Source organism: Acanthamoeba castellanii, assembly GCF_000313135.1.
Source record: "Acanthamoeba castellanii str. Neff unplaced genomic scaffold scf7180000084769, whole genome shotgun sequence".
In the NCBI taxonomy this organism is placed as follows: domain Eukaryota; phylum Discosea; order Longamoebia; family Acanthamoebidae; genus Acanthamoeba; species Acanthamoeba castellanii.
In genome coordinates this window covers 454,878-479,830 of record NW_004457268.1, presented here as the reverse complement: position 1 = coordinate 479,830, position 24,953 = coordinate 454,878, and the positions used below count along the sequence as shown (strand labels likewise).

At 62.0% G+C, this 24,953-nt stretch overlaps 10 protein-coding genes across 10 annotated transcripts; 4 read left to right on the top strand and 6 right to left on the bottom strand.

Annotated features, from left to right (window-relative positions):
* Window positions 1-10: 10 nt before the first annotated feature.
* Window positions 11-6,279, top strand: ACA1_260290 (ubiquitin thiolesterase; the record flags this gene model as incomplete). Its single annotated transcript, XM_004333630.1, has 5 exons — window positions 11-587; window positions 656-2,330; window positions 2,372-2,965; window positions 2,995-3,150; window positions 3,345-6,279. 5 exons carry the CDS (start codon window positions 11-13, stop codon window positions 6,277-6,279), a joined length of 5,937 nt encoding a protein of 1,978 aa, XP_004333678.1.
* Window positions 6,280-6,716: 437 nt separating this feature from the next.
* On the top strand, window positions 6,717-9,256 carry ACA1_260280 (uncharacterized protein; the record flags this gene model as incomplete). The annotated part of the gene is given in 6 exon segments (XM_004333629.1): window positions 6,717-7,107; window positions 7,208-8,065; window positions 8,249-8,691; window positions 8,707-8,889; window positions 8,954-9,044; window positions 9,141-9,256. The coding sequence occupies 6 exon segments, from the start codon at window positions 6,717-6,719 to the stop codon at window positions 9,254-9,256; spliced, it is 2,082 nt and encodes a 693-aa protein (XP_004333677.1).
* A 176-nt stretch (window positions 9,257-9,432) lies between these two features.
* ACA1_260270 (proteasome subunit alpha type6, putative) lies at window positions 9,433-10,676 on the bottom strand (the record flags this gene model as incomplete). The annotated part of the gene is made up of 6 exons (XM_004333628.1): window positions 9,433-9,585; window positions 9,700-9,878; window positions 10,033-10,182; window positions 10,270-10,351; window positions 10,418-10,512; window positions 10,607-10,676. The coding sequence occupies 6 exons, from the start codon at window positions 10,674-10,676 to the stop codon at window positions 9,433-9,435; spliced, it is 729 nt and encodes a 242-aa protein (XP_004333676.1).
* A 229-nt stretch (window positions 10,677-10,905) lies between these two features.
* ACA1_260260 (uncharacterized protein) lies at window positions 10,906-12,717 on the top strand (the record flags this gene model as incomplete). Its single annotated transcript, XM_004333627.1, is given in 5 exon segments — window positions 10,906-11,115; window positions 11,158-11,499; window positions 11,581-11,845; window positions 11,904-12,061; window positions 12,079-12,717. 5 exon segments carry the CDS (start codon window positions 10,906-10,908, stop codon window positions 12,715-12,717), a joined length of 1,614 nt encoding a protein of 537 aa, XP_004333675.1.
* A 1,331-nt stretch (window positions 12,718-14,048) lies between these two features.
* ACA1_260250 (uncharacterized protein) lies at window positions 14,049-15,939 on the bottom strand (the record flags this gene model as incomplete). The annotated part of the gene is made up of 4 exons (XM_004333626.1): window positions 14,049-14,358; window positions 14,532-15,113; window positions 15,279-15,382; window positions 15,511-15,939. 4 exons carry the CDS (start codon window positions 15,937-15,939, stop codon window positions 14,049-14,051), a joined length of 1,425 nt encoding a protein of 474 aa, XP_004333674.1.
* Window positions 15,940-16,205: 266 nt separating this feature from the next.
* ACA1_260240 (mitochondrial carnitine/acylcarnitine carrierlike protein) lies at window positions 16,206-18,102 on the bottom strand (the record flags this gene model as incomplete). Its single annotated transcript, XM_004333625.1, has 10 exons — window positions 16,206-16,283; window positions 16,394-16,519; window positions 16,612-16,708; window positions 17,006-17,045; window positions 17,129-17,268; window positions 17,342-17,385; window positions 17,528-17,611; window positions 17,726-17,826; window positions 17,891-17,950; window positions 18,054-18,102. 10 exons carry the CDS (start codon window positions 18,100-18,102, stop codon window positions 16,206-16,208), a joined length of 819 nt encoding a protein of 272 aa, XP_004333673.1.
* A 330-nt stretch (window positions 18,103-18,432) lies between these two features.
* On the bottom strand, window positions 18,433-19,394 carry ACA1_260230 (peptidylprolyl cis-trans isomerase, FKBP-type domain containing protein; the record flags this gene model as incomplete). The annotated part of the gene is made up of 5 exons (XM_004333624.1): window positions 18,433-18,472; window positions 18,550-18,646; window positions 18,709-18,793; window positions 18,898-18,984; window positions 19,206-19,394. The coding sequence occupies 5 exons, from the start codon at window positions 19,392-19,394 to the stop codon at window positions 18,433-18,435; spliced, it is 498 nt and encodes a 165-aa protein (XP_004333672.1).
* Window positions 19,395-19,498: 104 nt separating this feature from the next.
* ACA1_260220 (uncharacterized protein) lies at window positions 19,499-21,041 on the bottom strand (the record flags this gene model as incomplete). Its single annotated transcript, XM_004333623.1, has 7 exons — window positions 19,499-19,770; window positions 19,829-19,959; window positions 20,057-20,184; window positions 20,253-20,362; window positions 20,493-20,606; window positions 20,735-20,816; window positions 20,958-21,041. 7 exons carry the CDS (start codon window positions 21,039-21,041, stop codon window positions 19,499-19,501), a joined length of 921 nt encoding a protein of 306 aa, XP_004333671.1.
* Window positions 21,042-21,397: 356 nt separating this feature from the next.
* ACA1_260210 (integral membrane proteinlike, putative) lies at window positions 21,398-22,852 on the bottom strand (the record flags this gene model as incomplete). The annotated part of the gene is given in 7 exon segments (XM_004333622.1): window positions 21,398-21,610; window positions 21,689-21,799; window positions 21,905-22,074; window positions 22,162-22,243; window positions 22,417-22,594; window positions 22,699-22,835; window positions 22,847-22,852. The coding sequence occupies 7 exon segments, from the start codon at window positions 22,850-22,852 to the stop codon at window positions 21,398-21,400; spliced, it is 897 nt and encodes a 298-aa protein (XP_004333670.1).
* Window positions 22,853-23,624: 772 nt separating this feature from the next.
* ACA1_260200 (RNA recognition motif domain containing protein) lies at window positions 23,625-24,531 on the top strand (the record flags this gene model as incomplete). Its single annotated transcript, XM_004333621.1, is given in 6 exon segments — window positions 23,625-23,738; window positions 23,810-23,868; window positions 23,880-23,994; window positions 24,100-24,183; window positions 24,262-24,318; window positions 24,397-24,531. 6 exon segments carry the CDS (start codon window positions 23,625-23,627, stop codon window positions 24,529-24,531), a joined length of 564 nt encoding a protein of 187 aa, XP_004333669.1.
* Window positions 24,532-24,953: the final 422 nt, after the last annotated feature.

Here is a 24,953-nt window from a genome sequence, read left to right as displayed (position 1 = left end):
CTCGGGCAACATGAACTCCAACTGGGCCGACCCGACCAAGATCATCTACACCGGGCGCGCGAGTGACTTTGCGTGCGAGTTCAGCGGTAAGGCCAACAACGGGCGCTACCTGTCCTTCACCTTTGACTCGAGGGGCTTCCAGCGCCTCGTGCTCAGCCTCGAATTCAGGGCGAGGACCAACGGCTTCACCACGTTCGACGTGCAGACCTCGACGGACGGCACCAACTTCGTCTCCCGCTTCATCTACACCGCGGCGACGCCGAACTCCTACGAAGGGGTCACCGTCGATCTCAGGGGCCGCAGCGAGCTCGACAACGTGGCCAACGCGCAGGTGCGGCTGGTCTTCGACGGCGCCATCACCAGCACCGGCCAGTCGCGAATCGACAACGTTGCGTTCGGCGGCGAGCCCCTCCCGTCGCCGTCGCCCACGTCGTCGCCCTCCTCGTCGGTCTCGCCGTCCAGCACGTCGTCGCCTTCCAACACTCCGTCGCCATCCAATACGCCGTCGCCGTCCAACACGCCGTCGCCATCGAACACGCCATCGCCGTCCAGCACGCCGTCGCCCTCCTCAACACAGTCGCCGAGCAGTACGCCGTCGCCCACGCAGTCGCCATCTAACTCGCCATCGCCGTCCAACACGCCGTCGCCGTCCCAGACGCCATCGCCGTCCAATACGCCATCGCCCTCGTCCACGAATTCGCCCACGCCATCGCCGTCCAACACGCCCTCGCCGTCCAACACACCGTCACCGTCCAACACGCCCTCGCCGTCCAACACGCCGTCGCCATCGAACACGCCGTCGCCTTCCAACACGCCGTCGCCTTCGTCCACGAATTCGCCCACCTCATCGCCGTCCAACACGCCGTCGCCGTCCAACACGCCATCGCCTCCAACACGCCGTCGCCGTCCAATACGCCGTCGCCGTCCAACACGCCGTCGCCCTCTAACTCGGCTACGCCGTCGCCGTCCAACACGCCATCGCCGTCCAACACGCCGTCGCCGTCCAACACGCCGTCGCCGTCCAACACGCCGTCGCCGTCCCAGACGCCGTCGCCTTCGTCCACGAATTCGCCCACGCCATCGCCGTCCAACACGCCGTCGCCGTCCAACACGCCGTCGCCTTCTAACACACCGTCGCCGTCCATCACCCCGTCACCATCGAACACGCCGTCGCCGTCCCAGACGCCGTCGCCTTCGTCCACGAATTCGCCCACGCCATCGCCGTCCAACACGCCCTCGCCCTCTAACTCGGCTACGCCGTCGCCATCCAATACGCCGTCGGTCACCCCCTCACCGTCGTCCACCCCCTCGCCGTCGTCCACGCCCAGCGCGTCGCCGTCGCCGGTGGTCAGCATTGCGCGATGGGCCTACGCGGAGGGCACGGCGGTCAACGCCGGCCCCATACCCCTCCCGCTCGCCGCCACGGTGGGCTCGGGCAACATGAACACCAACTGGGCCGACCCGACCAAGATCATCTACACCGGGCGCGCCAGTGACTTTGCGTGCGAGTTCAGCGGTCGGGCCAACAACGGGCGCTACCTGTCCTTCACCTTTGACTCGAGGGGCTATCAGCGCCTCGTGCTCAGCCTCGAATTCAGGGCGAGGACCAACGGCTTCACCACGTTCGACGTGCAGACCTCGACGGACGGCACCAACTTCGTCTCCCGCTTTACCTACACCGCGGCGACGCCGAACTCCTACGAAGGGGTCACCGTCGATCTCAGGGGCCGCAGCGAGCTCGATAACGTGGCCAACGCGCAGGTGCGGCTGGTCTTCGACGGCGCCATCACCAGCACCGGCCAGTCGCGGATCGACAACGTTGCGTTCGGCGGCGAGCCCCTCCCGTCGCCGTCGCCCACGTCGTCGCCCTCCTCGTCGGTCTCGCCGTCCAGCACGCCGTCGCCGTCCAACACGCCCTCGCCATCGAACACGCCGTCGCCGTCCAACACGCCGTCGCCATCCAACTCGCCATCGCCGTCGCCGTCCAACACTCCGTCGCCATCGAACACGCCATCGCCGTCCAGCACGCCGTCGCCCTCCTCAACACAGTCGCCGAGCAGTACGCCGTCGCCCACGCAGTCGCCATCTAACACGCCATCGCCGTCTAACACGCCGTCGCCGTCTAATACGCCGTCGCCGTCCAATACGCCATCGCCGTCCAGCACGCCGTCGCCTTCGTCCACGAATTCGCCCACGCCATCGCCCTCCAACACGCCGTCGCCTTCTAACACGCCGTCGCCGTCCAATACGCCGTCGCCCTCCAACACGCCATCGCCGTCCAACACGCAATCGCCGTCCAACACGCCGTCGCCGTCCAACACGCCGTCGCCGTCCAACACGCCTCGCCCTCCAATACGCCGTCGCCATCCAGCACGCCGTCGCCTTCGTCCACGAATTCGAATACGCCGTCGCCGTCTAACACGCCATCGCCCTCCAACACGCCGTCGCCGTCGAACACGCCTTTTTTCGTCCAACACGCCGTCGCCTTCGAACACGCCATCGCCGTCCAACACGCCGTCGCCTTCGTCCACAAATTCACCCACGCCGTCGCCCTCCAACACGGCATCGCCGTCCAACACGCCGTCACCATCGAACACGCCGTCGCCGTCCCAGACGCCGTCGCCTTCGTCCACGAATTCGCCCACGCCATCGCCGTCCAACACGCCGTCGCCCTCCAACACGCCGTCACCTCTAACACGCCATCGCCGTCCAACACGCCGTCGCCGTCCACCACGCCCTCACCGTCGAACACGCCGTCGCCATCCCAGACGCCGTCGCCGTCGTCCACAAATTCGCCCACGCCGTCGCCGTCCAACACGCCGTCGCCGTCCAACACGCCGTCGCCATCGAACACGCCGTCGCCCTCCCAGACGTCGTCGCCTTCGTCCACGAATTCGCCCACGCCGTCGCCTTCCAGCACGCCGTCGCCTTCCAACACGCCGTCGCCCTCCAACACGCCGTCGCCGTCTAACACGCCGTCGCCCTCTAACTCAGCTACGCCTCGCCCTCCAACACGCCGTCGCCATCGAACACGCCGTCGCCGTCCAACACGCCGTCGCCATCGAACACGCCGTCGCCCTCTAACTCGGCTACGCCGTCGCCGTCCAACACGCCGTCGCCGTCCAACACGCCGTCGCCGTCCAACACGCCGTCGCCTCCAACACGCCGTCACCGTCCAATACGCCCTCTCCGTCGTCTACCCCCTCGTCGTCGCCGTCACCGTCCACCACGCCCACGCCGTCGCCCACACCATCGCCGTCCAACACGCCATCGCCTTCCAACACGCCCACGCCGTCCCCGTCGAACACGCCCACGCCGTCGCCCTCGCTGTCGTCCACGCCCAGCGCGTCGCCGTCGCCGGTGGTCGGCATTGCCCGATGGACCTATGCGGAGGGCGCGGCTGTCAACGCCGCCCCCATACCCCTCCCGCTCGCCGCCACGGTGGGCTCGGGCAACATGAACTCCAACTGGGCCGACCCGACCAAGATCATCTACACCGGGCGCGCCAGTGACTTTGCGTGCGAGTTCAGCGGTCGGGCCAGCAACGGGCGCTACCTGTCCTTCACCTTTGACTCGAGGGGCTTCCAGCGTCTCGTGCTCAGCCTCGAATTCAGGGCGAGGACCAACGGCTTCACCACGTTCGACGTGCAGACCTCGACAGACGGCACCAACTTCGCCTCCCGCTTCACCTACACCGCGGCTACGCCGAACTCCTACGAAGGGGTCACCGTCGATCTCAGGGGCCGCAGCGAGCTCGACAACGTGGCCAACGCGCAGGTGCGGCTGGTCTTCGACGGCGCCACCACCAGCACCGGCCAGTCGCGGATCGACAACGTCGTGTTCGGCGGCGAGCCCCTCCCGTCGCCGTCGCCCACGTCGTCGCCCTCCTCGTCGGTCTCGCCGTCCAGCACGCCGTCGCCGTCCAACTCTCCGTCGCCATCGAACACGCCGTCGCCGTCCAACACCGCGTCGCCGTCTAACTCGCCCATGCCGTCGCCGTCCAACACCGCGTCGCCGTCCAACACGCCATCACCGTCCAGCACGCCGTCGCCCTCCTCAACACAGTCGCCGAGCAGTACGCCGTCGCCCACGCAGTCGCCATCCAACTCGCCATCGCCCTCGAATACGCCGTCGCCGTCCAACACGCCATCACCGTCCAATACGCCGTCACCATCAAACACGCCGTCGCCCACACAGACGCCGTCGCCTTCGTCCACTAATTCGCCCACGCCATCGCCTTCCAACACGCCGTCGCCGTCCAACACGCCGTCGCCCTCCAGCACGCCGTCGCCATCGAACACGCCGTCGCCATCCAATACGCCCTCGCCATCGAACACGCCGTCGCCGTCCAATACGCCGTCGCCGTCTAACACGCCGTCGCCATCGAACACGCCGTCGCCGTCCAACACGCCATCGCCGTCCACCACGCCGTCGCCATCGCCTTCCAACACACCGTCGCCGTCGAACACGCCCACGCCGTCGCCGTCCAACACGCCGTCGCCGTCCAACACGCCGTCGCCGTCCAACTCGCCGTCGCCTTCCAACACGCCCTCGCCTTCATCCACGAATTCGCCCACGCCATCGCCCTCCAACACGCCCTCGCCGTCCAGCACGCCGTCACCATCGAACACGCCGTCACCATCCAACACGCCGTCACCATCGAACACGCCATCGCCGTCCCAGACGCCGTCGCCTTCGTCCACAAATTCACCCACGCCGTCGCCGTCCAACACGCCGTCACCATCGAACACGCCGTCGCCGTCCAACACGCCGTCGCCGTCCAACACGCCGTCGCCGTCCAACACGCCGTCGCCTTCGTCCACGCATTCGCCCACGTCATCGCCGTCCAACACGCCGTCGCCGTCCAACACGCCGTCACCATCGAACACGCCGTCACCGTCCAACACGCCGTCGCCTTCGTCCACGAATTCGCCCACGCCATCGCCGTCCAACACGCCGTCACCGTCCAACACGCCGTCGCCGTCCAACACGCCATCGCCGTCCAACACGCCCACGCCATCGCCATCGAACACGCCGTCGCCGTCCAACACACCATCACCTTCGTCCACGAATTCGCCCACGGCGTCGCCCTCCAACACGCCCTCGCCATCGAACACGCCCTCGCCCTCCAGCACGCAGTCGCCTTCGAACACGCCGTCGCCGTCTAACACGCCGTCGCCTTCGTCCACGAGTTCGCCCACGCCGTCGTCGTCCAACACTCCCACGCCCTCGCCCTCGGCTTCCCATTCGCCCTCCAGCTCGCCCTCGCCCTCGGCCCCGAACACGCCCTCGCCCACGCCCTCGCCCTCGCCCGCCGCTCCCGTCACGCACTCGGCCTTCTGGAGCAGCAGCATGGCGCGCAACGTGGCGCCCTTCAACCAGTTCACCCTGACCGACGCGATGGCTATGACCGTGTCCGTTGCGGCGAGTGACTTCGCCCGCACGGTCAACATCGAGATCGGACCGCTCAGCGTGCTCCTCGCGCAGTACAACACGACCGTCACCACCACGTCGGGCACCGTCACCCTCGCCTCCACCACCGCCGACAACTGGGTCACCGTCGCCGTCGACCCGCTCCCGGCCAACACGCGCGTCAACATCACCGTGTTCGTCACCACCCCCTCGTCCGCGAGCGGCTCCGACCTGGCCACCTACCTGTGCGGCACGATGGTCGACGTCTACTACCCGCACGTCAGCGTCTCGTCGCTGACCAGCAGCGGCACCTACAGCCTCGACCGCGCCCGCGTGGCCTCGGGCAACTTCGTCAACTACTACGCGGCCTGCTCCGGCCGCACGGATCGGACGAGCACGGAAAAGAGCGCCGCGCTGCTCAGCCAGTCCGCCGTGGTCAACTCGGCCCGCGCAGCCAGCTCCTTGCTCGAAGCCGCCGACCTCCGCAGCGCGGCGGTGTCCTCGCCCGCCGACATGCTCACCGCCATCGCCTTCACCGGCGCCTACGAGCACAGCCTCGGCAACACGTGGCCGGCCGACACCGCCGCCACGACCGCGCTCAAGAACTTCATCGTCGCATCCGAGTTCTACGACGTGGCGACCTACCCGTGCCCCGTCATCCAGTCGTTCTGGGTCTACCGCTCGGCCGGCGCGGTGGACCGCGAGACCTTTGAGTTGGCGGCGTCGGCCGCGCTGGTGGCCGAGAACACGGCCTTCAACATGTGGGTCGGCGGACTGGTCGGCACGGCCAACACCAACATGATCAGTAGTATCGTGGGCTACCACTTTGGCATGGCCATCATGCTGGCCAACGATTGCTCAACATAGGCCGCCTGACGGGCTCACCTGTGTGTGATCCTCCCCCACTTGATGTTTTATCCTCATTTTTTTCATGCCTTGACGGCTTCTCTCTTCTAGAATGCACTTCCCCCTGCACACCTGCATGTTGTTTTTTTGGTTTTCTTTGTTTGGTTGCTGCCTCGCGTACTCAGGAGGTGACGTGGCGGCATCTGGTTGGTCTGATGATGATGGGATATTCCGGCGATTCCACCGCCCACTGCGCACCAAAATTTCCTCCGAACGACAACCTGCAAAGCTGCGGCCAGTCGTCTTGCGAGACCACCAGCAAGCCACGTCAGCTCTCCCTCTCTTCTTGTGTTGCTTCGAACGTGCCGCGAACCGCACTACACTCCCATCTTTTTTTTTAACCACTACAACTACCGACACAACAGCTACCTCAACACAACACAAGAAGAAGGAAGAAGATGTCGGCCGGAGTGAAGGTCATGGCGGTGCTGGTGATGGTGGTGGCCGTGCTGCTGGGGTCGCTCGTGCTCCACGCGCAGAAGCTCACCGACGAGCAGCGACGACAGCACGAGGCCAAGCCCATCTGGGAGCGCGTGCGGGACAGCGTGACTGCGGTGGGCCGCGACATTGGCAACTCCATCCGCGAGGGCATCGAGGCCCGCAAGCAGGCCCGCGTAGAGACCACCACCACCACGGCCAAGGTGGGCAAGGTGCCGACGACCAAGGAGATGAAGGCCGACCTGAAGGGCACCGTCGCCGCCGGCCAGGAGAAGGCCCGCGAGGTCATCGAGAAGGCCGACGAGGTCCGCTGCGCCACCTGCGAGAAGGTCGACCAGGCCCGCCAGGCCGGTACGCTCCCCAAACACGAAACGCAACGAAACGAAACAAAACGAAACGAATAGCGAAAACGAAACACCAATGGCTGACGAGGCTCTCTGCGCTTGTGCAGTCAAGGAGGGCGTGAAGGAGGGCGCCAAGGAAATCAAGGAGGCGGCGGCTGCTGCCGGCGAGACGGTGAAGGAGGGCGTCAAGGAGGGTGCGCAGGCCGCCCGCGACAAGGCCTCGACGGTGGCGGCCAAGGCCGAGCACAAGGTCGAGCAGGTGCGCGAGGCCGCGGCCCAGGTGGCCGGCAAGGTCGAGGACTCCGTCAAGGCCGGCGTTGAGAAGGCGCGTGACGTGACCGCTGACGTGGCGCACAAGGCTGCCGAGACCGCCCACCAGGCCCGCGACGCCGCCGTCAAGGCCGCCGTCAACGCTGGCGAGGCCGTCAAGGAGAAGGCCCACGAGGCCCGCGACGCCGCCTCCAAGGTCAAGGCCGACGTCGAGGAAAAGGCCCGCGAGGCCCGCGACGCAACTGTCAACGCCGGCGAGAAGGCGGCCGCCAAGGCCCGCGAGGTCAAGGCCGACGTCGAGGAAAAGGCCCGTGAGGTCAAGGCCGCCGCCGAGGAAAAGGCCCGAGAGGCCCGCGACGCGGCGGTCAACGCCGGCGAGAAGGCGGCCGACAAGGCGCGCGAGGTCAAGGCTGGCGTCGAGGAAAAGGCCCACGAGGTCAAGGCCGCGACGGTCAACGCCGGCGAGAAGGCCAAGGTCAACGCCAAGGAAAAGGCCCGCGAGGTCAAGGCCGCGACGGTCAACGCCGGCGAGAAGGTGGCCGACAAGGCGCGCGAGGTCAAGGCCGAGGCCAAGGCCGGCGCTCGCGAGGCCCAGGCCAAGGTCGAGAACGCGGCCGATCAGGTCAAGGCCGGCGTGCAGGAGAAGGCCCAGCAGGCGCGCGCTGCCGTGAAGAACGCCGAGGCCGACGCTCGCGGTAAGCAGCCCAACTAAGCCGCCGCCGCCTCCAGCTTGCATCGCACGCGGTGGGGAGTAAAAGCGAACCAACAATCAATCATCAATTCAATAAAATGCATTATAACTAATCTGTTCGTGTGTATGTGTCGTGGTGTGTGTCGCGTGTGTGTGTCGTGGTGTGTGTGGCGTGGGGGGGGGGCAGCGGTTGGTCGTGCGGCCGAGGAGCTGATGGGTGAGGAGGCCCGGCCACTGCGGGACAAGGTGGCCAAGCTGAAGGCCGAGGTGGAGGCCATGGGCGCCGAGGAGGAACGGGCGCGGGTGGAGGTGGTCGGCGAACCCCACGATGAGGCCGAGGCCGAGGAGGTGGTGGTGGGCGAGGCCAAGGCCGGGGGCGTGCGCGGGGCCTGGGAGCAGGCCAAGCAGAAGATGCAGCAGGTGGGCAAGAACGTGAAGAACGCAGTGGCGGGCGCCAGGGATAAGGCCGTCGAGGCCGGACACGAGGTCAGCGAGGAGCTCCAGCACGACGTCCACGTCGTCCTCCACGGTAGGCGCCAGCTCCGCATACTCAGATTCCAATTTCTGATGAAGGCGTCGGCGGTGGTGTGCGTGACAACAGAGGCGCGTGAGGCGTACAATCAGGCGAAGGTGCGTGCGATGCAGGCCATGAACAAGGCCACGCAGCTGCTCAAGAGGGCTGGTGAGGGCCTCTCCAGCCCCGTGAGGGAGAGCGCCGTGGTGAGCATGCGCGAGGCCCTCCACTACGCCGAGGAGGCCGAGCGCCACGCCAAGCAGCGCCTTGACCACCTGCGCGCCATGAGCCGCGACCAGTACGACCGCGCCAAGGTGCCTCCCCACACCTCCTGGCCAGTTCCTCCGTTGGTGGATTGATGATGCTAATTACATGCAGCCGGCTGTTGGAGCGCTGAGCTACGAGCGTGCATTGAAGGAGGCCGACGATGCCTACGTCTTCATCGTCCGGATGAAGAACTCCATCACTCGTATGCGCATTCACCCAACATGTGCACCCCACGCCCCCGTTGTTGGCTGACCACGTCGCGTCTCTCCCTTTTCTTCTTGTTTATGGACACGAACAGAGCAAATCGCGAAGAAAGGAGCCGGCCACGAGGAGGCCGCCTGGACCTGGGGCGAGACTGCCAAGGACGACCTCCTCCGTCCCGCCGCCGACCAGCCCCACGTCATCGCCGCCTAAAACAATCACAAGACCAATCAATCAATAAATAAACAAGAAAAAGAAGCGCGTGAAGAAAGTGGAGAAGATGATCATTGTTGGTGGGGGCAAGAAGACACCCTTCCTCTATACACCGGCACTGATTGAAGCGAGGGAGAAGCACACAAGGCGAAAGGTATTCCTCTCCTTTCCTCTTTTTAATCGCGCTCAGCAATCTCGGTGAGGTGGCGGTCGACCTCGTCGTCGGAGAGCCTCCTGAACCGAGGGCTGTCGGTCGTGACGACGCCCACCTCGATATCCGATGCCTTGAAATCCTCGCCCAGCACCGTCTGCAGCGCGTTGATCGCCATCTGTGTGCGTGTGCGTGTGCGTGTGCGTGTGCGTGTGCGTGTGCGTGTGCGTGTGCGTGTGCGTGTGCGTGCGTGTCGCGGACGAAGTGGAGTGAGTGCAGATTGAGGAATTACCTTGATCGTCTTGTCAGCGTCGAGCTTGGGGTCGGTCTTGAACTTCTTCTCGAGGAAGTTGCGGGCCTCCTGCTCCTTGTGGCCGGCACCGGTGGCCTTGAACCCGGCGTACGATCCGGCCGGGTCGCACTTGTACAGTTGAGGACCCTCCTCCTCGTCGATGCTGATCAGGATCATCGCTGCACGCGCACCACACGATCCACCATGAGCCCACGTAGAGCCAGGCCAGGCCAAAGGCCGCTCACGCTACACGCCACTCACGCTACACCTGGGCGTCGCGAGGGAAAAGACGAGTAGCGACTGCTCGGGTGGAAGGAGAAGGCGTACAGACACCGAGCGGGCGCATGTAGGCGTGCTGGGTGTAGATCTGAGCAATATCGGCCATCCTCTTGGCCAGGTAGGACACTGGGATGTCATAGCCGAACTTGTGGGCGAAATCAGCAGCCTCCTTTCTGGCACGCTGCACCTGCGATCGAGCGTCGGCTGCACATGCCGCATCCATCCAGGTGAGCGATGTGGCTCAAAACACGTGCGCCACAGCATTCGATTAGAGGGAAGAGGGGGGCGTACCGATCATGCCAGTCATGACGCAGCCAATGGTAGGGGTGATGTTGAACAGGTGTGTCACAGAGGTGGGGTCCACGAGCTTCTCCTGTGGTGGCAATGGCAAAGATGAGATCGAGAGAATTTTGCACCATCTTGGGAGGGTGAGACGCACGGGCACTTTCTTCTGTGTAATCACGCAGCAGCTGTCTGCGCCCCTGATGCCCAGCGATGTGAGGTTCTCAGTCTTGATGGCCTTGAAGGCATACTCTGTTGAAGAACAGTGAGATGCGATTCCAGTGCCCAAATTTGATCAGATGGGGATGTGTAGATCTGCACAATGGCCGTGAGGGGCGGCACGAACCGACTTGGTACAGACGCCCCTCAGGCGAAAAGATGGTGATGTGACGATCGTAGCCAGCGGATCTGCTCATTGTGCCTTTCCTTTCGTTCTTGTACTCTCTTTCGATTTGATCTCTTCCCGCGTGTTGTTTGACTTCGCCGCTCCACCGCCAGCCACAGCTTCGCTGGGCTTGCTTCTCCTGAAGAAACCAAGAGGAAAAACCATTTCTTTCCTATTTACACGTATGCACGCGTCAGCTTGTCGGTATTTGCCCAACATATCTCGAAATAACTGAACACAGCGCAGACCGAAGACCAAGCATGGCGCATAACGAAGTGGACCTGCTGGCCCTCCTCGATAACGACCTCGATACGGCCGCATTCGTTTCCGCCACGCAGACCCCCTCCCCGCTGTCCGAACTGTGCAGCCGCACCATCTTCGACCAGGCCGCCGCCGTCTTTGTCTCCGTGGTGGCTGACGGCGACGACGATGGCGCAGGCCTACTTCTCCCCGAGGAGCTGGCCGACGAGGTGATGGCCACCCTGTCGGCCCGGCGGCTGTGAACCAACGAGCTCCTCGCCTTCGCGCTCCGGCGGCTGTGCCGGGGCGTGGTCGAGCTGTCGGGCCAGCCCTACCGGCTGACGCGGCTCGGCGCCATGCTCGGCTGGCCGCACGGGCCGACCAACCTGCGCCGCGTCAGCCTCCACCGCATGAGCCTGGCCTTCCAGTTCGAGCTGCGCGGGCAGCCGCTACTCGAGGAGCTCGAGCTCGTGGACACGGCCGTCACCCGGCTCGTGCTGGCCGACTGCCCGCGCCTCCGCCGGCTCCAGGTCCAGTCGCGCGGCCTCGAGTCCCTCTGCATCGACGACCGCTGTACGGCCATCGAGGCCTTCGACGTGACCTCCCTACGACCCGTGCGGGCATAACATAACATTCTTCTTTAGTGTGAACTAAACTGAATGCGCTGCTGACGTCAGCGTCGCTTTGCCACACAGGTGGACGAAGCGGTGGCGCGGGTGGTGGCCGGCTGTCCCAACCTGCGCGTGCTCAGGAGCTACGTGCAGCGGCCCGACCACTTGCGACACTTGCGCGGGCAGGAGAGGCCGCTCGAGGTGGTGCGTGTGGAGCTGGAGGGCCGCGAGTCGCAGCTCGAGGAGCTGGCGCTGCACCGAAGCGAGATCGGTGCCCTCCTCCTGACCGGCGGCTGCCCCCGCCTGACGCAGCTCGAACTGCGCGACTGCGGCCGACTGCGCGATCCACGTCACCGCCGCCAGCGCCCTCACTCACATCGAAATGTCCAACATCAACAACGACACAGACGACGTTGAAGGCGACGAAGACGAACATGATGACGGTCGCGATGATCATCAACACCACCTCCAGCGCAAGCCGTCCGTGACCGTCGAGAACGCGTCAAATCTGATCGAACTCGAAGTGCGCGACGTCAACGCCCACTACGCCGAGTCGCGTTGGCGCGTTTGCCTGGCGCCCAGACGATCTGCATGGTCCACCGCCGGCCCGGCGCCATCGAGCCGCGGGCGAGCCGAATCGCGCAGCTGCTCCAGCGCGCCGGGGCCGCCGAGCTCCGGTCGCTCACCGTCGAACTCACCGGCCCGGTCGACGGCTTCGTGCTGGACCAATCGAGGGCGCTGCCAGCCCTCAAGCTTCTGTCGCTCGCCGGCCGGCCGCTGCGCAACGTGACGCTGGCCAACCTGTGGGGCCTGACCTGCGTGCGGCTGGTGGACCACGACCGCTGGTCGGCGACGGGTGACGTCAGCAGCGATGACGTCATCAGCGATGGGCGAGTGTCGATCGAGTCGGCGCACCTGTACGCCCTCAAGCTGGACTCCGTGCGAGTGCGCGAGCTGCGCCTGGCGTGCCCCCGGCTCCACTCGCTCGAGCTCTGGGGCACCCGCCTCCCTCCGCCGGCCGAGCTCGAGCGCTGGCGCGCGGACCTGCCGCGCCTGGCCGTGGTCCAGTTCGCGGGCATGTCCGACGTCGACGCCAGCCAGGCCTTCCCGCAGGCCTCGTTCGTCCGGCGTGCCAACAGACCACCGCAGTGGGGCCGTACCGTTAGTGTCCTGCAGCACCTCGCTGGCGGATTCGCCCAAGTGCAGCACTTCACCGGCTAAAGGCGCCAAGTTATGATCAATGCATGTTTAAGGATTGTGGGTTATGGCCCAAGAGTGCGCAGGTGCGTGTTCCTCCAGCTGCAACCGTGCTCGAATCTGTTTAGAGAGGGGGGGGGGCGAAAGCGGGAGGGTGGGTGGTTTTCTATGCGGCCAGGGAGAGAGCCAATGGAAAGGAAGGAGAGCTTTGGGCGGAAAGAGGGACAGAGCAGAATAGAGGCTGACAAGTCACATCCACAGCAGCAGCACCGCCTGTGGAGTGTTGGCAAGCTGTGAAGTCTGCAAAACACTGCAACAACCAGCACCACCACAGGCAGCTGATCATTCGAGAATGCAATTGAGCGCATCGGAAAGCGGAAGCAAACGGTCGAAAGGTGGAGGAGGGCTGCAGCTGGCCAGCATGGTGGACAACCGGACGTGTGCCGACGTCGAGTTTCTGGTGGGCAAAGAGGCCACGCCTGTCTACGCCTCCAAGGTGATCCTCATCGCGCGCTCTCCCGTGTTCGAGGCGCTCCTCAACGGCAGCTTCCGCGAAGGCCTGCCCCCACCTCCTCGGTGTCCTGCTCAACGTCGGCCTCCCCTTCTCTTCCCCCGGTCTTCTGGCACAGCGTGTCGGTGCCAGACCTGGAGCCGCGCACCATGCGCCACCTGCTCCACTGGTGCTACACCAACACCCTACACCCCGAGCTGGTCCATGAAGACGGGGACCGCGATGATGACGACGACGACGACGACGACGATGACGAGGCTCCATCCCAGCACGAGCGCGACCTGGTGCAGCTCTACGCTGCGGCTGATCGCTATCTGCTCAAGGACTGCAGGACAGTAGCGGCCGAGGAGCTGAGCAAGGTGTTCGAGAACGACAGCTCGAGGGTGCTCGCGACCTTCGACCTGGCGCTGGGCATCGCGCCCGAGTTGGCGAGAAGCGTCTGCCTGAAGGTCATCAGGGACGATGCCTCCAGCCAGTTGGGCGGTCCCGAGATCGTCCAGCTTCAGGTCGAGCAGCAGTGGCTCCATTTGTCGCTGGCTGCTGCGGAAGAGCTTCTGGAGGCAGACCTCGAGGAGATCGAGGAGGTTGACTTGTTTCGCGCCATCGAGAGGCGCTACAAGCACCTTCGACAGTTTCCCGACGACGAGGAGCAGACAGGCCCCCAAGTGGCGAGCGAATCGGCGGTCGAGAAGGTGGCCAGCCTGGTCTGGCTCCTCGAAACGCACCTGATGACCACCGAAGAGATCAAGGAGGTGGTCGAGCCCAGCGGCCTCTTCTCGACGAAGGCTCTGATGAAGGCCTACCGGCGGGCAGCTAGCAGCCACCGCTTCGTCGTCCCCGACCTTCACTCGACCCCGACCGTCGAGTTCGACGATCGAGTCGCGCAGGGCAAGGTCACCTGGCGCATCTCGGTGTTTCCGGGCGACACCCCAGCAACGTACAAGATCCGCTTCATCATCGCGCCGAGGAAGAACATCGACATATCGGGCAAGGTCTCGTGCAAGGGCATCTCCCTGACTGTCTTCGTCAACCGAAGTTGCATCAAGAAAGTGACCATGCGTGGGAGTTGCGCCGTTCCTGGCCGCGTGGCCACGACCATCCACTCGAGGCTCTTTGCACGCCTGACGATCTTGGTTCGCGTGCCGGCGACCGCTCTGAGGGAAATCGGAGAGTAAAACTGGGTTCTAAGTTACGATTAATGCATGTTGAGGGTTAGATGAGTGCGTAGGTGCGTGTTCCTCCCGCTGCAACCGCGCTCGTTGGCACAAGAGAGGTCAGCAACCGCGGCAGCGCCACAACCGAAAGGCCTCCTGCAGCGACCCCGCACTGGCCGTCCCTGTCGCAGCCGAAGGCCCACAGCCGCCCGTCGGTCGTGAGCGCCACGCTGTGCGCCGAGCCGGCCGCAACGGCCCGCACCCGCGCCCTCGCTCCGGCCAGCGCGCCCCTGTCGCCCGTGACCTCGTAGGCCGCGTCGTCTCGTCTCGGCTCACCGCGCCTCGCCTGGCCCCGGCCGTTGGTGGAGCCCAGGCCGAACACTCTCCCGTCGCCCGTCAGCAACAGCGCATGGCGATCGCCCGCCGCCACGGCCGACACCATCACCACCGTTTCATTGTCGTTGTAAGCAGCGCAGAGATCTTTGTCGTCGTTGGCGGCGGCGGCGGTGGGCTCGAGCGCGACGCGCCGGTGCATGAGCGGCGTGCGCACGCGTGTGCCGAGCAGGTTGCCCAGCAGGTGGACCTGTCCCGTTGTGGTGAGGATCACGCAGAAGTAGGCGCCCGACGCGACGGCCGCCACGCGCGTCGCGGCGTCGGGGTGCGGCCGGGTGGAGGGCACCGGCGCGAAGACGGGCATGCCGCGGCCCTCCAGCCCGCCGAATCCCATCAGCATGCCGGTGTCGGACAGCACCAGGCTGTGCCGTCGCCCCACCGACACACTCGTCGCCACGAAGCCACTTCAGTGTCAGAGGTGTGTGTCGTTGGTCGTGAGTCGTGTGTCGTGTCGTTGGTCGTTGGTAGTGTGTTGTGGTCAATTGTATGGATGCAGGTTGGAGGTAATTCAGGAGAGAGAAGGCCACCTGGCGACGAGCTGGGTGATGAGCGTGGGCACTTGCCGCGGCTGGCGGTCACCGTGGCCAAGACAGCCGTAGAGCCCCTCGCCAAACGAATACACATGTCCTTCCTGCATACCCACACACGACACGATACGCACACGGCACACGGCACACGGCACACGACACACGGCACACGACACATGTATGTGAATGGAATGTGACGAAGATGGCTCGCGATGCAAGAGGGAGCGCCGACCTCGGTCAGGAGTAGGCTGTGCTGGTGCCCGGCGGCGACTTGCTTGACCCGCCGCGCCTCGCCGTCGGCCGGCAGGCTCGCTAGCAAGACCGGACGCCGCACCCAGCGCGCGTCGCGCCCCCGCTTCGCCCGGCCCTTCTCGGCGCCGCCAAGTCGGCAGTGGTCGCCCGAACCGCACGCAAACACGCGGCCGTCGCCCGACAGCACGAGCGTGTGCGCCTTGGCCGCCGAAACGGCCGCTACCGACGTCGGTGCCGCCGGTGAGGCGTCGGCCGTGCAGGGCGGCAAGCGGACCAGTTTCGGGCGGGTTGCCGTGCAGCGCTGGATGCGGCCGCAGCCGAGCTGGCCCCGGCGGCCACGGCCCCAGACCAGGGCCGTGCCGGCGAATGAGGCCGCCCACACGCGCCGGTCCTCGACCATCTCCCGCATCTTCCTTTTTATGTTATTTGTTTTAATAATTATTAAATAGGAAAAAATGAACAATAAACAAATTGAAAAAAATGGGAAGCGGGGGGGCACCGAGAAGTGAGGGCCACGAGGAGGAGATTGTTGGGGGGGAGGCGTGCAGCGACGAGGATCATGCTCCACAGCTCATTGGGCAGAGCGTCCCACAGGTCTGCCATCGTTTTTAACGAAAACGAAAAACGAAAGCGAAAAAACAAGACGTCTTGTTGGCCAGAGGGGTAAACTGCTCTTCAGATGCTGATGAGGCTTCGAAAGGTTTCAAAGGCCAGGAAGGTGGCCGCATTGACGGGGAACGCGCGCACAAGACACTGGAAAAACACGACACAACACACACACACACAACACACAACACACACGAGATGTACATAAAAGGAGTGTGAGCAGCTGCTTGCAGGCGTTGAAAGAGGGCCGTCCGTACGGCGGAGAAGCCTCGCCAGAAGCCGCGGTAGCCCTCGGTGGCGTGGATCTGCCGCACGCAATCCAGCACGCCGCGGTATCGCCGCTGCGACGGATCCGGATGATCCGTTTGAATGCGCGACTTGATCTGTGTGCGGTGTGTGCGCGCGCGAGCGCAGAGAGAGGGTGTTATCAAACCAGTTGCCACAGGTGGGCGCGTAATGGGGTGGGGCTCCGTACGAGGTCCATGGGGTAGCAGGAGAGCCAGAAGACGACGCCGGCCATGCCGCCAGCGGCGATCACGCTGCCGGCAGACAAGTCTCGGCTCTCGCTTTCTCTGCACAGCCGCGAGAACGTGCGTTAGGGGGGGTTGTTTATTTTACTATTATTTATATATAAAAATAGAAATAAATAAACAAACAAATAAGGCGAGTACCGAGCAAAGAAGCGTCGCATCCATTCATAGGCTGTGAAATAAACTGCCGTTCCTGGCACGTTCCTGGGCGCCCAGTCGACGCACGACACACACACGGATGAGTGTGAGTTATACCGCGCGCGAACGTGAGTCTAGTGGGCTTGCCTGCAGAGCGTGGCGCCCAGTCCCTGGAAGATTCCACGCATTCCACGCTCGGACACGATCTTCTTGGCGCAATCCCACGACGACTGGTAGACCACTGATAAGTGATACCAGCCGTAGCTGAGCTTGTTAGAAGAAGAAGAAGAGGAAGAAAAGAGGGGAGAAAAAGAGACGACGGACCTCCCCGCGATGGAAGGTCGCAGGCGGGCGTGGTGGCGAGGTGGTGCGGGTGTTGGGCCTGCAGCCGGCACTTGATGAGATCCACGGGACCCTCCACGAACGAGCACAGGCTCCCAGTAAGGAAGCCCGCCATCATCAGCCTGGTGGTGCAAGCAGCGCGTGAGATGATGCCACGCAATGATCAGAGACCAGTCTGATGACACGACTCCGTACCGGACGACGGTGGGCTTGTTCTCCACGTCGAACAATGCCTTGGCCTGATCGTGCGTGTGCGTGCGCGTGCGCGTGTGCGTGTGCGTGCGCGTGTGCGTGTGCGTGTGCGTGTGCGGTGGTACGTGTGTGTGTGTTAACGATAAGGTGGTGAGCTCCTCAATGACAGATCAGGTAAGTCGCACGCACCTGCCCATAGGAGAGGAACAGAGTGGCCGAATAGAAGGCGCAGCCGGTGATGGGCGATGCAGCTCCCTTGTACAGCCCTCGCACCTGCCGCCCGCAGGTGTAGCGCATGCCACCACCACGGCCGCATCATCGCCACCACGCGTACACAAGAGATGAGCCTCGTGAAGTGGTATGCAGCGAGCGCCAGCAGGAATGGACCAAGGCGGGCAGCAGCAATACCCCCTCCTTGGCGAGCGTCTTCCAGAAGCAGTCCAGGAGGCCGTTGAACGACCGCTCGCCGCCCTGCGTCTGCAATCGCACTGCACCCACACTGCGCGGGTGAGGACCTTGACCGAATACAGCAATAGGATCTGAAATGGGAACCTTTGATGGTGTCGAGGGGGTGGCCGACAACCACCTGCGCGAAGCCTCGCACAGAACCCGCTGCAGCGAGAACGAATAAATCAACAAAATGAGAGTAAATAAAAATCGACGGAGACGATTTGCCAATCTCGGACCTAAGTGCACAACACCAACGACGAAGTACCGGCTATGTCCTTGAGGGCCTCGGTGCTGCGTTCGCGCCGCGAAGACATCAGTTACAAACGGGGCTTCCACTGCGACGAGTAAAGTTGCTCAATAAGTGTGGAGAAGAACAAAAAGTTTGGTCGACGACGGCAGGATTTGAACCTGCGCGGGGAGACCCCAGTAGATTTCTAGTCTACCGCCTTAACCACTCGGCCACGTCGTCTTCTCTGTTTTATTGAGGCTTCGAGCAATGCGAGGTGTTCATGATGTCTGTACCGTGTGGTGCCGTAGGCAGCAAGAGAGAGCGGAACGGGGCAACGTTGCTAGCAAGAATGGATGCTGCGCTGTATAACTTGTCTGTGGCAAGCAAGTGGAGGAGAGCTGGACCCAGCAGCGGGTTACACTTCGAGGAGCTCCACGTCGAACACAAGAGTAGCGCTGGGCGGGATACTAGTAATGGATGACGCGAGTGAGTGCGGTGTTTGCGTGCGGGCCGTGTTGGAGGAGAGGCGTACACTGGCTCAATGCCGCTCTCTCCGTAGGCCCACTCGGGCGAGATGACAAACAGCGACCGCTCGCCTACGCTCATCGTCAACACTCCCTCGTCCCAGCCTGTGGGAGGTTGTGTGTTAGGTGGACTGAAGGTGGACCGCACAGAGGTTGGAGCACGGTACCCTTGATGACGTTCTTCTTGCCGATCACGAACACGAAAGGCCTGCCCTTCTCGCGCGAGCTATCGAATTGCTTGTCGTTCAACAACTGCCACCAGAAGAGGGGAGAGTCGGTGAGCGCAGGGCTGGAGGACCAGGAAATGAAGATCTCTTGCTTGCCTCGGGAGAAGAGAGGGGATGCCGTCGACGTACAGTGCCCGTGTAGTGGACCTTGACCGTGTTGCCGCGCTTAGGGAACCGCTCGTTGTTGCCCTCCTTCAGAACCTTCTTCGCAAAGCCCTGCGTGATGATCGGGGTGAGGAGAAGATCTTGGCGCTACTCTCCGGATTATTTGAGCTTGGCACGTTTCGCCTCTTCCCCATCTTCCTCCACTTCCACCCATCTCCACTTCCACTTCCACTCCCCATTGTCCAATCTTCAAAATCTCTTGTACACAATTCACAATCCGAGTTGAATTAACCTCCAACCGTTGTAGTTCTCCAAGGCGAGTGGTGGCGTACATTCCGATGCGCCTCAGGGATGAGCTTGCAAATGGCCTTGTGGGTTTTCCAGTGCTGCTTTTGATGCTCGGCATCGCAGTACCACACGGCCTGGCAGGCCGCGCACCTCTTCAGCTCCTTCTCCCTGCTGCTCACCTGGCAGACTGCGCAAGTCTGTTGCGCCTGTTGCTGCTGCAGCAAATGCTCCATCCTTTTGTCCGAACGATTGACTGATTGACTGATTGTGCCGAGACCACAAAAGAAAATAAATAAATAAATAATAAAAGTCTATTCACACTGGCTGGCCCCTTGATTCAGTCCTGGTCCATGTCCATGTTGCGGTAGGAGTTGATCATGTAGCCGCAGATGAAGAGCACGATGCCGAGCGAGAGCACTGAGCAGCCGATCAGGACCGTCTGGCTTCGCTTGCGCTCCTTGCGCAGCACCTCCTCGCGCTCAAACACGAAGTCGACCACGGTGCGCTTGTCCTCCTCCACGCCATTGTTGACCGAGGCAGCTGCGCTCATTCGCACGTCGTCGACCGCGTCCACTTCGTCAGTGCCGTAGTGGTCCTCGTCGACCACGCCTGCTACAAGTCATGAGGTGCGGTAGTCACGATTTGAGTGGTAGAAGAGAGCACGAACCCGACTTGCCGGTGACGTCACGGAGCTCAAACTCAGACTTGGCGGGGCGAGGCTTGACTTGGCCGCTCAGGGACCACTCGCCATAGCTGATAATGACGGTGCCGAGCACCACGAGAATCGCAAAAGCCCACCTGCAGATGCAACACGACACACGACACACACCTTGCATGTCAGGTCACGCAACCACAGGGAGCAATGAGAGTAGGGCCATGGGTCCACGAGGCGAACCAGACGATGGTGTCGATCTGCATGATGTGCTTGCCGAGCTCCTTGAATCCGAAGCCCATGGTGGGCACAGCCGCAAGCATCAGGAATCGGCCGAGCCACCTGTGCGGCGGGTGGAAGCGACCGGGACCCTGGGCGATGACGTGGCCATTGTTTGGTGTTTATTTATCTTCCATAATAAATAAAGTGTGTGACGTACCCGCAGACGGAGGAAATCGCGATGGGCCTCGACGCCGATGATGGGCTGGGCGATGGCGCACAGCAGCAGCAGCACTCCCATGACCTGGTGCAGTCCGCCCAAGTGCTCTCCTGAAGCATCAGACATGCGCGGCGGTACGTAAGTCGAGTGAATTGGAGAACGGGTAGCGCGCTAGAGCGAGCGTGCGCGATGAATGTGAGCTCCGTGTGCGGCGGTTTTGTTGTGTTTTGTTTGGCGTACCGGGAAATCTGTTCCACGAGAGGTGAACGATGATGAGCAGGCCGGAGCCGAGCGCGATAAAGAAGCCCACGGTCTGGAACGTTGCGTGCCACTCGAACCATCGCGGCGCGAACACTGCAACCATCATTGCAATGTAGCGTTGTTAGGTTGCGCGTTGGGCAGGAACCGTGCGTGTATGTGGTCATGTCGTGTGTGTGTCGTGTGTGTGTCGTGTCGTGTCGTGTGGACAAAGTGGTGCGTACGGTCGTGCGGCGGCTTCTTGTAGTAGCGCCCAATCACCGAGCCAATGTTGAGGAAGAATCCCCACGCCAGGATCATGCCCAGCTGGTACCCAGAGATAAAACCAGTAAATAAAAAATAGGGATATAAACGTACAAATAAAATTATAACTGTTGTTTAATTTCTAAACCACAATAAAATAAATAAAAAGGCAGCAACATTAGTTGGGATGAGAGATGAGGGTACCCCGTGAAGAAGGACGACCACGTCCTTCGTAATCCAGGGTCCCTCGCCTTCTTCGTGCTCATCTCCGCCATGTCGCACCACCATCATGTGAGGCTCCCCTTCGGAAAAGCTTGTGTCCATTCTGCACAACGCGATGCACAGGTAGAAAAAAATCGCTGCGATTAGCAAGATGGGATCGGATTATCACTGTTGATTGAGAGAGGAGGCACAAGGACTGGGACGGCCTCACCTTCTTGGCTGGGCTTTCGCTGCTTACACCTAAGGTGAAGGCCTTCTGTTGATTTTGCTTTGTTCGGTTATTTTATTTTATAATTAAAATTTATTTTGCTGGGTCCGCGAATTCTCCTTCGTTGCGCCACTTTATCTGTGGCCGTCGGGCGATTGGCACCGGCCACTTCTTGGCAAAGCCCTGAACTCGCTCGAGCGGGCACAAGGCCATATCAGAAGTGAATGATGAGGCGCTTCCACTCTTCGACGACCTTGTCCAGGCCGGCGTGAGAGAGCGGCGCGGGCTGCTGCTGCACGATGGCCGTGTGTTGGCCGTGGTGGTGCCACCGCTCCGTGGCCCCTTCAACAAACTGGGCCACCGCCTCGCGGTACTCCTCCGGGTGCATTCGGAAGTGGGACACGTGTGGGCTGTCCTCCCAGCATTTCTGCATCGGCCCAGCGCTCGGTCAGACAGCGCTCGCTCGGGTTGATTAAATTAACGAACGAGCGAAGGCTGGGTGTACCCCGGTGGCCGGAATGCCGAGATCGTTGGTGGCCCGGATGGCGAGCTCGATGTCGGTGTAGGGGATCAGCTCGTCCCCCTTGCTGTACAGGAACAGCTGCGGGCACTTGGGCTGCGCGGGTGAGTGTTGCAATACAACGTCGAGTGAGTGAGTGAGTGAGTGGGCACCAGTAGATCAACCGCAGTTGCTGCAACCCTCCAACGTTAGAGTGCCTACCTGAAAGCGGACGTAGGATTCGAGGAGGGAGCTGACGTTGTTTCGCAGGAAGGGAGGGGCGAGTGCGACCGAGAAGAGCGCTCTGATGATGGGCGAGACGAGCCAGTGATCGTAGGCAGGTCGGCCGTCGTTGGTGATGCCCATTGCGCCCAGCAGAGCACCGCCAAAGCCTGCGCGTGTCACCGAGAGCGATCAGTTCAGTCAGTCAGTTTCCCTCGGCTTACTTCAGGACACAACCCGCAAGGGTGCGATTGTACCCTTGGTGAAGATCTCGACCGAGAGGTGCGACGGCGTGGAGTCGAACACACAACCGAGTGTGGAATGCAGAACACGCTCGTACTGACCCGAGCAAAGCCACGTGCGGTGAGTGTATTTGGGGTGAGTGTGTTGTGTGTTGTGTGTTGTGTGTTGTGTGTGTTGTGTATGTTGTGTATGTTGTGTATGTTGTGTATGTTGTGTATGTTGTGTATGTTGTGTCGTGCGGTCACATGATCAGGGCAATGAGTAGCTACCTGGCTGGATCGAGCGACTTGCTGGAGCACGTTGGCGTAGAAGTAGAGCCCGTTGTTGCTGAATACGTGGAAGAGGATCGGTCGCTTTTCCTGCTTACCGTCCTTCGTCTGTTCGCTCAGATCAATCGCGTAGTCCAGCAGCTGAGCCGCGTGCTTCCTTCCAAACTGGGGGAAGAGTCTGACACATCGCACATGACACACGCAACGCAACACGCAACACGCAACACGCCGTGAGCATTTGGTGCGTGTCTCCCGCATCGAGTGGCGTCATCGAGCACGTACATGGAGGTGGCCGGAGAGATAAAGGAGAGCGTGTCGTAGCCCTGACTGCTGTACCAGCTCGAGTACTTGCCCAGATGCCGCTCGTTGGCACCCAGCCACCCGAGCGTCAGCACCAGCGGCCGCGGCTTCTGTCCCACCTTCTCTGCACCGCCATACGGTTGTGGATGTATTTCGATTATTATTTCTTATTTATTATTCATTCATTTATTTGTTGTTGAAAAGGAGGTTTATATTATTTTGTATTATTTTATTTTATTTTATTTATTTATTGTCAGGAGGTTTTCCCGGACTTACCAGGCTGGGCAGGAAGGAAGGAGAAGCCATCGCGCTGCCACGCTGGGCTGGTCCAGGAGGAAGCACAGCGCAGGAAACCCGCTGCGGTTGTTCGCGAGGCAACGTGCAGAGTCAGTGCCCGCGCCTTGCTCCTCATTGTCCGCGAATAAAATTGTTTTTACTTTTATTTTTATTTTATGCCGGATTAGTCTCCGAAAAAGACGAGCGTTCTTTTTCTTGTTTGCTCTCAGATCCCTTGCACATCAAATGGTATCTACTTCAGGCAGTTCAGTCCAGGCTGGCCCAAACTTCAAAGATCTGCATTAACCCTCTTCAACCGTCCCAGTCATACAGATCTCGCTCTCCTTCACCCCGCCGATCTCGCTACTCGCCTGAGCGCGACCGCGGGTATGATCGTGGAGGCTACGATCGTGGCTACGACAGGGGCTATGACCGCTCGCCACCGAGGAGAGGGTATTGTCGCCCCCCCCCCAAGATTTCCATCCATTCCATTCTGTATAATTTTGACTGTTTGAATTGTTGCACAGACCGGTGAATGTGAGCGAGAGGGAGCTGCGCGATTCGACTACGCTGTTCGTTGGCAATCTGCCTTACAATTTCCGTGAGAGAGACGTTGCGGACTACTTTGGCAAATGCGGCCGCCTGAGGGGCGTCACCATCGGCATGAACAGGAGGACGGGGCAGAGCAAGGGCTACGCCTTTGTGGAGTACGAAAGCAGAAGGGATGCCGAGGATGCCTACGACAGGTACATATTGCTCACCTGGCACTACAAAAAATCTTCCCTCAGAGATGGCTCATAATCGTGCAACTCTGCAGGTTCAACGGCTACAGCATGGAGGGTCGCCGCCTTCGCCTCGATTGGGACGTGGGTCTGGGTAAGAAGCAGTCCTTCTTTGGCTACCCGCCTCGCAGCCGCTCGCCGCCCAGGAGGAGCCGCTCCCCTCCGCGAAGCAGGAGGAGCAGGAGCCGCTCTCCCAGGCGCTCGCCGCCCAGGTCGCCTCGTCGCTCGCCCTCGCCCGATAGAGGTACTACTCTCGTTTGCTCGCAAAACGTTCAGCGCTTTGCCTTCACCACCGGCCGACGAAACTGATTGGTGCTGCTCTCAGCCCGTCGCTCGCCTTCTCCTGCGAGGAGGTCCCCGGCGCGTTCGCCCGCGCGCTCTCCGGCACGCTCGCCTGCTCGCTCGCCTGGTAGGACCCTTGTCTGTGCTCTGTGCTCTGTGCTGTAATTGTCTCGAGTCGGCTGTTGATTGTCTGCCGTTTTATCAGCGAGACGCAGCCCCGCGCACCGGTCCCCTTCTCCTCGCCGCTCTCCGAGCCCCGGAGGTACGTTCTTCGCAGTGTTCGCTGGCGCTCAGATCGAGCTTGGTCCTGATGTTGTGTGTTTCTTGCCACCGCGTGCAGAGAACAAGCGCTCCAGGAGTCCTTCACGTACCCCTTCGCCTGGCGCCGACAAGAGGCGCCGGCTCGATGACGAGGTCTAAAAAGTGGCATCGCTTCGAGAGGAGTCCTCACCCCGCCGCCGGTGGAATAAAGTAGATGTTGATGTGGGAAGAAGCGTTGAGGAAGCGGAGGCCAACAGACCGCCCAACTGGTTTGCTACTCTCTCTTCCCTTTTCTCTTCTTTCTCGCTCGCGCTCTTTTCGCTTCCTTTCTCTGCTTGTGTGTTCACCGTGGTGTTTACCCCGCCCTATTCCCCCATTCCACCTCGCGCAATAAGGGCGCACAGCGCGGATCGACCTCATCGTGTTGGAAGGGGGAGTGAAGAGGAAGATGGCATCGCCGCCAAAGAGGAACGACCGTCGGCTCGTCCGTTGGAGTGAGGGATCGCGATGAAGACCATGGCGCTAGAGGAATTTTGTCGCTGCCTCTCTGACTGGCTGGCCAGGACTTCTAGGTAGCAACGCGCATTACACATCTAACCACAACAGCATAAGCTGACGAGACAACTCCCAGGTACG